The following is a 12,294-nucleotide window of genomic DNA, read 5'->3' as shown; positions in this document are numbered from 1 at the left end:
GACTAAGTGATGCTAGGGTACATTCTATTCCCTTGACACTGATACTAGTAGTAGCATCGACAAGTTGGCGATTTTTTAAGTCCACAATTAAACCAAAACGTCGTAAAAAATCGGCCCCAATAATCGCATTAGGCACATCAGCAACAGTAAATATCCACCTATACGTGCGTCGAAATCCAAAATCAACTGTTAAGGAACGCTCCCCATAAGTAGATATTGTAGATTTGTTTACTGCTTGCAATACAAAGTCAGTTTTCCGGTGCAACTTGTCTGTCATTGATGGAAGTAACACGCTAACCTCCACTCCAGTGTCAACTAAGAATCTAAGTCCCGAAGTACGATCAGAAATAAAAAATAGACGACTACCTTCACCAACGCCAGCAGCTGTCGCCGTCTCTAGTCGCTGGCTTGGTCGTTTCCCGCCTTCTGTGAGGAAAAAGAGCATGGTGAATTACATTTATGTGCCTTGTTACCATATCGATGATGATACCAGCATAAACCATCATTAGATGTAGCAGAGGGCGAGCGTTTTCGGCTTTCACGTTGTTTACTACGGCTTCTGCCTCTGACTTGTTTCGCCAAGGAAGAAACGAGGCTGGTCAACTTACTAACCTCAGCTCTCAATTCTCTTAATTCGTCTGACGTTGCGCGTGCACCCGTATCCTTAATTGTCGTGGCAATAGTAGGTGGTGGTGGAGAAACTTCCAAAATTTTATCGGCCAACGCTGCCAGATCTGAAAGGTCCATATCTTCACGGGTGGACGCTAATATCAATTGAACATTAGTAGGCAATCTTTGCACAAACAACTGTTTCAGGATGGATTTCTCTAAATCACGATCCCCCAGCAATTGGTACATCTTGCGTAGTAACTGACTAGGCTTGCGATCACCTAATTCTTCCGTTGTTAACAACTGATGAAGACGCTTTTGCTCCGACACGGATGTCCTTTTAACCAATTCCGATTTCAAATGGGTATATGGTCTCTGGTATGGAGGGCTTAGCAATAAATCCCGAACCTCCTGTGCGATATTAGGCGGCAAAGAAGCAATTATATACGAATACTTTGTTTCCTCAGCCGTAATTCCTCTGGTAACAAACTGAGCCTCCACTTGCGCAAACCAAATAAGTGGGTCATTCGGCCAAAATGGCGGCAATTTTAAACTTACAGCAGCCGCCACAGGTGGTGCCTCATTCATTCTAGCGGCCATTTTGATCGGTGTAGCTCTTCCCGGAGAAGGTCTCGCCATAATTCCATTCACGTATCAAACAACGACAACTCAAAGTAATCTTGCAACAACGACGAAGAAAAAATATTTAAATATTCCAAGCACTCTCGTTAGATCACGTCGGGGTCACCACTTTAGTGAGATCCAACTTACCCACTATACTGTGTTGTGAGAGCATGCATTGGGTTCAAATATCATTAGTAACTTCTTATACTTGGCTCCGTAATTATATACACATAATATATTCCAATAATAATGGTTTCTTCTGTACATGTACAGGATACGCAAAGTTCCTTGTGTTAACATACAACGGTAAGTAAAATAAATACGTCCTGCTTGTTCGACGGTCGGTAGTTGAGAGAGAGAGACAAAGAATAAAAAGGTTTGCATGCCGTTCGTTACACCTGCTAACACATATGCAAATTGCCTCTACAGTATGTTAAAAGTTCAAGACCGTGTCGAATTTCTTAGAGTCTGTCATGTTTTTAAAATATATAATCATTGTTGTCCACCTTGTTTATGCAATCGTTTTATTAGAATTTCAGACAGTCATAATTACAATACTAGGGGATGCAATTTTAATTTTAGAATCCCAACTATCAAGCCAATGGCACATGTGACCTTTTTTTACAATGCTATTAAAGAATGGAATAATTTACCAATTAACATTAAGGAATCACAAACTGTTTGTTGTTTTAAAAGTAAAGTTAAAAAGTATCTACAGGAACGTTCACTAGCTCTAGAAACTATTTAATTAGCGCTTCTTCTTTTTTCGATTGTCCTTTTTGCTGTTTTTTGTCATTTTTTTATGTTGCTTTGTTTGTCTTTTTTGCTGTTCTTTCAAAGGACCTCATTGGAAACAAGTCCGTAGAGGACTTTTATGAGTTATCCTTGGCATCCTTGTTTTATATTGGTATTTTTATATTTGTCAATTTTAATTGTATGTCTGTGATATTTTATGTACTGATGCCGAAATAAATCAAATCAAATCAAATCTAAGGTTGTTTTGTATAGCTTTTTGCTATGCTACACTGGCGAAATTATTCCCTGCTATAGAGGTATAAAAATAGTATAATTTATGACTCCATGATCTGTACTAAATTTTGTATTTCATTAAATGTCAAATAAATATATGCTACTGTTATTACACTTAGGCCTAGCTTAGAAAATCTACAAAAAATGTATTTCACAATGATCGGGTGGTCGTCGTTTGACAAGGGAGAGAGATGTAAATTAGTCAACAAACACAACGTACATGACGTCGCAAGTTTGGAATCCACTGATGACGTGATTTTGTGAATATCTCATGAATATTAATGAGCTTCCCTAAGCTGCTGAAAAACAGAATTTGCATGAATTTTTTAAACTAAAATGTATATGAAATTAATTTTTTTAATTTCTCATTATTACTTCTTCATTCTGACATGTCTATTGTTATAATATTTGTTATTTAATAAATAAACGATATTTAAAAGCAATTTTAAACCCAGAATCCCCTTTAACTAGCACTGTATGTTTTATACCTATAAAAGGTAGTATAAGTAATGTATATAAAAATCAAAATTTATTTGTCTTTTAGTTATTCTGGTTTTTTTTTTTTTAGGCTTCATCATCCAAATGTGTTTATTCTGAATTAATTTGAATGTTAATGTAAGAGGCTGAATGTAATGACAATGAGAGTATTATTGTTTTACAGTAGAATGAAACTATAAGAATGAAATTGTCAGTCCTAAATGAATATATATGATGGAAAGAAAGACATTTTAAAAATCCCAAATTTTTGGTAAAGGGTGAATGAGTAGAATGTATGACTGACATGACTCAGAAGCCTGATTCTAAGAGGTCTCTGTTAACTATACATTTACAACAAAAATGAAAATACTGACAATGATTAGTACTACTGTATTAGCTGTTGCACGTAGTGTGCTGTTAATTTACAATAAAACCTACTAGTGACATTATGACAGGACGGTAGACGAAGGGGGACGGTAATCTACACAACATATTAATCTGCGCATGCTTATGCACAGTATACTGAGCATACTCTGTTCTGTTCATTATCGGGACTTACATTTGGTCAATTTAACATTCAATCAAATGGACGGAGTAAAGTTCATTGCGTCATTTTGAAACTTTGCAACAATAAAAAATGGGTGTACAGTACGCATGGAATACACATTGTAGTTTTCCATTTTTAGTTAAACTTAATTAAAACATCACATTTTGTCATTATTGTATATTATTGTATATGTAGGCTGTGAATTCAATTCAATAACATTCATTCAATAATGATAAGACAAGAAAAACAAGCATCCTCATATAGCCTCTTTTATGGTTTTTATTAGGTGTTTTAGTTCATCCTTTTGAACTTTGCTAACTAAACTTTAAATTTAAGTTACCGGTATTTATTTTAGTTAAAATAGTGTCAATGATCAACTTAAACCATTAGGCCTACTAATAAAGTTGAGTTAGATAATTTAATTTTTATTTGACGATTAAATCGATTTTATGATTTTCCCCGAATAGAGGTGGTTTTCACAAATTGTTTTACATTATATAAACATACACGTCGCAGTGATGTATCGTTACATGTACTGTACTATTTCAATCGACTAGGATGGTGATAGTTTCAACAAAGTATTACAAAGCAATGTTTTACTGTGTTTAGTAATATATTATTTGTAAAACATGTAAACAATTAATATTTCGTTACTAAATGGAGAAAGAATATATTTAATATATTTAAAAATTGTAATTCTCAGGGTGCTAATTTTAGTTGAGTACATAAATCAGTGTCTATTTATTCGTTCCTGTAAACGACATGTATTATTGTACGTACATTTGAAATCACCAGTTTTTTAACGCTGAAATTATTATGTATTCGAGAACCATCTGTGGGCACGACCATCTAGTATAGATAATTATCATACCAAATATCATGTTCTTATTCTCAGAAAACTTTGTTATACTGTAATTTAAAAATCAAACTCAAAGGTAACATTTATTTCTCTTTTAAATTCCTAATAATAAAGTACAACAATTTGTAGAGGTAATGTGATAATGAGGACACTGCCTTTGATTGTTGTGTTTGCATACCAGATGGTTATTTGCATACCAGATGGTTATGCCAAGTCAAACAATTCAGAATTAAAATAAATTAGATTAACAATGGATATAAACCAGCTATAAGTCTGTCAGAAGATTCCTTAGTGTTAGTATCAATAGACCAGCACTAGTTTGCCTTGTGTTACAGAAGTTGTGTTAACGTACTAATAAATATTACTGAGACTAAGCAAGGGGCAATGAAATAACATGGAAACCTGTCAAATCAACCTGCTTCACCACCACTTTGATTACTTGTAAGCAAGGGATTCATTGGAGATGATGACACAATTGTATTGTGCATGCTTAGAAAGAACCAGTGGCCTGAATAGTCTGAATAAATGATCTGTAGAAGCAGAGTCTAGGCCGTAATTGTTTTGTACTGTATGTATCCTATGAGGTGTGGGGTTAATCAAAGTGTTATAAACACAATCGTCCATCCACATGATAAACAATATTGTAATTATTTATAATCTATGCATTTAATTTATTTCGTGTTTTATAAATAATAAAAATCACAAGGTACAGAGCACTTTAGGGGGTAGACGGGATCGTCAAAAAGTGAAACAAAACACTATCAAGTGACTATCTGACCCCCTAAAGTGTAAAAATTAAATAAACTTAAATACAGAAAAACAGTTTAAAATAAGTGAATATATAAATGAAGAAAGGGAAAAAACTAGACTATCTTTAACATTTGGAGGCAAGTTATGAACAGACGTGGAAATGAATTAAAAATATTATAATGAGCAGAATTCGTTCTTGAAATACTATGGACAAATACTACAGAATTAAGGTGTCGCAAATTTTGAGTAATGTAATTAATATTTCGTGGCCAATACATTTCTAACTGCCGAAAATGTTGGCCAAATTAGGGTGAGTAGACCTTGATATACATAGTGTAAGCCTCTATGATAGGGTCTACTTTACCAGAACAGAAGATTAATGTAAATATTGCAGTATAGTATAAAGTCATTTTGATAACAGCATAAAGAATTGTAGTACAAAACAGTCCCATATAAATGATAAATGATAATATGTGAAAACAGTTAAGTGGAGAAACAATTAATGTAAAGTACATTTACATTTGTTTTGATGATAATGTGCCATCATTGTGTAACTTTTATTTTCAAGTGCATGTGTATGTAAAATGAAATGTGTGAGCTCTCACTGTAAGTATGAGTTTAAGGCTTTTGTACATTCCTATACTAATAAATGATATTCAAATTGTTGCAACTTCATTTTCATCATTGTTTTTTAAATATTTCTGATCTACTGATTTTTCAAGAAAAACAATACAATCATAGTTTTTGTTCACTATAATGCTTTTTTTAATTGTCGTAGAAAAAGGTCATGTGTTTATTTATTGCAATTCAAAAGATTTCTATGCATAGCTTTTATCTGAAATTGCTTTAAATAAAATTATAATAGTTCATCATAACAAAATACTATAATACTAATTATTGCTTTAATGTAAGTGGAAATGGTGATGAATTGGTGGTTCTCAATTTTGTATGCATAAAATATGAACTGAAAAGATAAATGTACTACAGAAATCCAGAATGTGGGTATTGAATTGTATTAAACAAAATGCATAACCAAAAACAAAAATGGTTTCTGTCTGTTTGCGTGCTCTATTCATTAAATTACAAATCCCATCTTTTTGTATTTTTGGGTATTGGTATTCCTATTTTTCATGGCTGTATATATATAGATATATGACAAACTAATTTTAAAATGAAGGTATAAGTCCCTCTTTTCTCCTTACTTGCTAATGATGATTACGAGTAATGCTATTATAGACAGAAAGTAAGGTTTTATTATTTACTATTTTCAAAACTGAACATGTCATATGAACACTACACAGCAGCCTATCCTTATTTTGGAATGATTCAAGCTTCCCTCTTCATAATATTTCAGTGTTGATATACTACTTGTTATCAAAGTATTTTAGAGATAATATAAGTTGATAAATTAGCATCCTGTTTCCACTGTAAAGTATATGTACAAGTTAAGCACCAGTGATTTAAAGATCTGAGTGCAGAATAATTCGAATTCTAACAATCATCAATGTTTAAATATGCAGTCAGTAGACAGTTAAATATGCCGTAAAGCAGACAATTTAAAATCAACAAATGTGATCATCTGTTGTTTTAGATCTTTATTTTAATTTTTTCATTGATCTCTATTAGATGAAATAAATTGACCATGTTTATATTGGTATTACAAAAATCAGAAAATGTTCATGAAAAAACTGTAGTATGGCTACAAAGCAGGGAGTTTGCTAACATTGTGACGTGGTACAATAGTATCAATTAGAATACAGTATAAAAAGGACTTATACACTAAGTTGTTCAAACTTCACCCTATTTTGTTTAATAGCGTTATTATTACAAATTGGGTAAACATTAATTGAAACCATAATTTTCCATAAATCTCTGAATACAATTTTACACTTGATCCTGTGATTCATTAAGAATATTATTAAATATTCTCTATTTTCATTTTATAGTATTGGATTAAAAGCCATATCGATGCTAGTTTTGCTACAGATTCTACATAGCCTATAAAGATGTTGATATATGATGGCACCAATAATATGGAGGTTTCGCAACCTTACGAATACGATAACGAAAACGGATAGGTCATACATTTGTTAAACCTTTGATCTGATATTCGTAAAGCGTATTTGTGTTGACGAATATCACCAGTCATATTCGTAACTAAAAAACGAGTATAGCTTAAAATCATCAGTCATAGTTTTTTATCTATTTTGCACGCTTTGCATTGAATAAAAAATGATTCATGATTATAATATAATTATATATAATTTATTGAAAGTAATTTAGTAAAAATGCCAAGTTAATTTTGATAAATAGCAGTTTTTAAAGTCCTCTCTCGCTACACTAGGCCTATAGGCAACCATTGAAACATGTACCTGCATTTCATTCAAATTTACAGCAGTCATATTTTGGATGGCGCCCTCAATATTTTGTTGCCATGCGAAACAGATTTGTACTGGCTTATGAAAACCGATAATTTTGTGTGACATAACCGTGTTGCGAAACCTCCTTAATGTTTGCACAACTACGTCCACTTTTATGCTGCTTTGCCAGGAACCTGTATTTGCATACTATAAAATGTTAAGGACAGAATTGTTCTAAAAGAGTTACTCAATGTTTTGTAGAGATTAATCATTTAGGTCCCTCACCATATTTCACAAAAGTAGTAATTTAAAAAAATGTTGAATCCTGGAAGTGAACCCAAGTGAGAAAGTTATGAAAAGGAGTTGCACAGTATTGATAGTTAAGTCACTGATGACAAAATTTCTACATAGTATTTTTGATTAAAAAGTTTAAACTGTGAAAAATGATTTTCAAAATTTGACTACTTTGTCACAAAATAATAATAATCCAACAGGTGATCTCTATAATTATGGTAATGAGCAAATTATTTGAATAACGATGTTTTATGTAGACTGCGGAGTAGCGCATACAGTCTTTTTGTAGACAACGGGGAGCGAGTGAGCATTGTCACCATAAGACAATGAAATTGGGATTTGCGTACGAGTAATGATTTAGGCTGCATTGTAAGTTGAATAGTTATATTTATAAAATAGATTGTTGGTCTAATGAATGTTATAGGGTACTGTAAATGAACTGTATACTATGGTAATATTTGTCTGTGTTACAGTGCCACTTGAGAATAGAGAAGTGCCAAATTAAGAAGATTAAGCTTAGAAAACATCAGAGAAATCACCGAAGAAATTATGGATAAGATGGAGTGGAAATATGGGAGTGACATGAACAAAGAGTGCTGTATTTTGACGTAAAATTGGAAATGGACTCATGAAGATAATTCACCTGTAGATAATCTGGACATATAATATTATAGTGTTTTATATGTATATTATTCTTGTCTTGAGTCCACCCTCCACAACACACCAAACCCACTGGCAATGTTGCCGTGACATACTTAATGATATAAAATCATAATTAATATTCTTCTTTGCGATGCTGTAGGGGTAGTTTCATGCACGATATCCATACCAGTCTAGAAATGGGTTTTAACACCTTTCAAATAATATTTGGCCGCACACACAATTTAGCAATTTATAAAAGTAAAAAATTTTCAGTGGTATTTCTTGGGCAACTTTACAAAAAAAAGTTTATTAAAAAGGAGGTTTTATTTGGCCTAATCAATAACCAATTAAGCCTATTTACTCTATCTTCTCCTAATATAATAAAACCGCTAGCGCCGTTTGAGCTGGGACACCTTTTAGTTCCTTTTATTTATTAAGCGATGTTAGAACGGCACATTTTTACGAATAATGTAGTTTTTTTTAGACCAATTTTTTTGCAAATTATCAAATGCTGCATTCGATAAATCTTGCGTCACAATCAAATCACATAGAGGTCATCGCTAGCAAATATTGAGAGATAGTATGGTTGGTTCATGTTTCTAACTCATGCACGCCGATCTTGCCAAAAATAAGCTTTAAACACCAAAATGCATGTAATTAACACTAGGTTAGGTTTAGCATTACGTTACTTACTAGGCCTAGGCTACTATAACTAGTTGAATTCAGGACGATTCGGTCCAGATGTGACAGGACAAACCAGCCCACCAATGTGCCTACTGTATATGCCGGGTAGTAACAAAGTGCGAGGCAGCGAGGCACGCGAGGCAGGGAAGGCATGCGAGGCAAGTCAGAAATTTATCCGAGGCATCGTTTTACCATCATCAAAAAATGCGAGGCATCATTTTATCATTTCTCAAAATTGCAAGGCAGGAAATCACCGAAATTGAAGTAGCCTAGGCCTAGGCCCGCTAGGCTAGTTTCCTTTTGCACCTGCCTTGTATTTTAACCAACTTTATCCTGAATACCACAGCTTAGAATTAGTAGTAAATCACATAAAAGTAACAATAAATCCATTAAATTGGTGATTTTACAGACGTTGTTTTTCTCGCATTTCGCACACTCAATGTTCAATATTTTGGTTTCTATGGAACGCCAAAAGAGCAAAATTAATTAGAGGGCTAAAAACTCTGTGGAATCCATTTATATTTAACGCATTATTTGGTGAAAATCAAGTACAATTTCAATAGATTTTGTCACTGTCAGTAAGGAAAAATGTTACTGTTGATAATGTACACGGTTTCGTTAACCTTTTAAAGAATAAAATATAAAAATTCATCATAATATCCTTAGTAGGATGTCCTAGGTCTGGACTAGGTAGCGATGTTGATTTAGGATCGATTATTATTCTTTGAAAACAGAACAGTATCAGCAGTAACATATTACCGCATTTTTATTGACAAATTAACAAATATATTGAAATAAAACGTGTTTTTCACCAATAAATGCATGAGAAATTGACGCATTCCACTGAGTTTTAGTCCTCCATTATCGTTGCTCTTTTGGCGCTCCATAGAAACAAAAATATTGAACATTGAATAAGTGAAATTCGCGAACAGTGTGCGAGAAACACGCATATAAAATCATTAATTTAAGGATTTATTTGTCACTTTTTATGTGATTCTTTCATTAAAGTACTCATGAGGTATACTTCTAAGGTGTGGTATTCACACGATAAAGTTAGTTATCAAATTTGGAGTAAAAATACAAGCGAAGGAAACTAGCGCCAGGTTTATTAGTACGTACATGGACAACAATAAATAAAAATCGTTCGTAATATACCTAGCTTACTAAAACAGGAATAGTGTATCATTATTAAATATTACACCAATTATTATTATATCAAAATTGATTAAATTATTTTCTACATAGGCCTTTTATTTAGGTTAGGGCTAAGCATATTAGCTAAAGTTTAATTTTAGGCCTAGTATTGCAATTGTCGGACATAAGTCTTTTTTCACACGCGCTCCAGAATTCTGTTGCAATTTTTTCCTTTGCGGCATGTTATTGGATCGCCATATCAGTTACCTTTTATTCACCGCCAGTTATTGAACTTGTCCTGGCAATCGCTGTTCACCTTATTTGCGAGAGAGGTACACGTGTTGTTCCTAGAGAATGGAATGTCAAAAATGTCTTTGGCACGCCGCTCAGAGAGAAGTCTGTGCGTTGCTGCTGAAACCACGTGCTATAGTAGGGGAATGCACCACAATCCTCTGAGCTGAGGGCTGAATCATTCCGCTACCTGCTAAATAGTAAAGAGGAATTTTCCATCTCTCGGGTCTACCGGATCTAGGCGCAGGGGTGTGACAAAATATTATTTTCACTCTGCTATGTTCGAGAGACATGTGAGTGAACACGCTCGAAATGCCAACAAACATTGCAATCATTTGATGAGTGTGTCGCTATAACAATTATTGTTTATCGAAAGTTGAAGACTGTCGTTCACCGTAGTTTGGGCACTTTTGTAAAAGTAAAATTTGACACGATATGACTTGAATGAAAAAACAATCGTTACATAAAAATAAATAACATGATGAGTGTATACACGAATCTATTTAGATACGCTTGTATCGATTGATTATTATAGGCCTATAATATAGCATAATAGCACGTTAAGATATGCCTCGCACCTTTTTGAAATTGTAAACTATATGCCTCGCATGCCTCGCACTTTTGGAAATGATAACATGATGCTTCGCACAAATATTTGGCATGCCTCGCTTGCCTCGCTGCCTCGCACTTTGTCAACACTCGTATATGCCTGGCTTCTAATTCTATTATTAGTGCCTGGTAGCATTTTATGATATGAAATATGAAGTACATGATGGACTAACATTATGTTTAATATTATTCATTTTGATATTTAATAATTCATTTATGCAATTTAATTTCAAGGTGTGTAAAGGAGAATGAAGTTGCAATCATATTTATTTCTTTTTAATTCCACCACACAGAAAACAGGCATTGTTGCTCATCATAAACAAGGGCGGATCCAGCCTTCTAGTAAAGGGGGACGCAACCAGTCACCAATTACATGAGGCACAGGTGGGACCTAAGGTGAAGCAAATTTTGTTAAATGACACCACTAGACGGTTGGAAATTGTATTCTCGCACGTAAAATTTATGATAAATGGCACCTATAGTTGGCCGCGGAAATGACACTCCCATAGAGTGTTAACAATTGGTAAAAAGATCGTAGTCTACTTATTCCGCTGGTAAACACACGTTCAATGCGACAATCTGGGGGAATTCCCTGATAAAGGTACTTCCGCTACGGTAATAGTGAGCTTTCGAAGTGGCGACGCGAGACGCAGAAGTCAGTCAACCATGGATACCGTTGCATGCCTTTCATGTCACAAATTATAAACTGTTTCAATTTTAGAACGCGATCAGGTCATTGTCAATGTCACATGATCGCTAATACCAAAGCACCTGCCATCGCCATCCTTATCACCATGATTCATGATGATGATCGCATTTCCCTACGAGGGTCTATAGACCTAATTTAACACATTGTCATCACACAACAGGTCTTAAATATCTTTCTAAATAAAATACAATCAGTAGTACAAGTCGTGTCTTCCAGGCATACGCCAAATCAGCCGACTCCCGTCTCGTGATGAGCAGGCCGAACAAACTACCTAACTATAAACTACCTTAAAAATATGATGCGACTTCAAATTTAACATGTTGCCCTATAGTTATGTTAAATAATACATAGTGAAAGAGCGCGTTTTAGGGCTTTAGGCTTATAGGCCTATATCTTATAAAAAAGGTCAAAAGGAAAATTACTAAAAAATGACAATGCTGTGGTAATCAGTGGCTGAATCTCTATACTGCTTATTAATTTTATTATCTTAACAATAACATGTAATAACAATGCTGTAAATTTACTAAATAAAAATAGGCCTACATACTTCATCCAGCGGGGATACATATTCACATACTTAAGAATAATGACATCGTAATTAAGTTTAATGTCCTGATGAACAAACATCAATAACAATGCATTTAGTCGATCTTCCATTATGGTACCTCAAAGATAA

The 12,294-nt window shown here is 33.8% G+C and overlaps 1 protein-coding gene across 1 annotated transcript; it reads right to left on the bottom strand.

The window, feature by feature from the left end:
- Window positions 1-314: 314 nt before the first annotated feature.
- Window positions 315-1,248, bottom strand: LOC140044141 (uncharacterized). Its single transcript, XM_072088620.1, has one exon. It carries the CDS (start codon window positions 1,246-1,248, stop codon window positions 397-399), a length of 852 nt encoding a protein of 283 aa, XP_071944721.1. The 3' UTR covers window positions 315-396.
- Window positions 1,249-12,294: the final 11,046 nt, after the last annotated feature.

The sequence above is a fragment of the Antedon mediterranea genome, chromosome 3, assembly GCF_964355755.1.
Source record: "Antedon mediterranea chromosome 3, ecAntMedi1.1, whole genome shotgun sequence".
NCBI classification, from domain to species: domain Eukaryota; kingdom Metazoa; phylum Echinodermata; class Crinoidea; order Comatulida; family Antedonidae; genus Antedon; species Antedon mediterranea.
The sequence above is the reverse complement of the archived record's forward strand: the minus strand, read 5'-3'. Positions and strand labels throughout refer to the sequence as shown.

What these genes read in the sequence shown, in the direction of transcription:
- LOC140044141 (XM_072088620.1), bottom strand. Translation starts at nt 1,248, where the DNA reads ATGGCGAGACCTTCTCCGGGAAGAGCTACACCGATCAAAATGGCCGCT.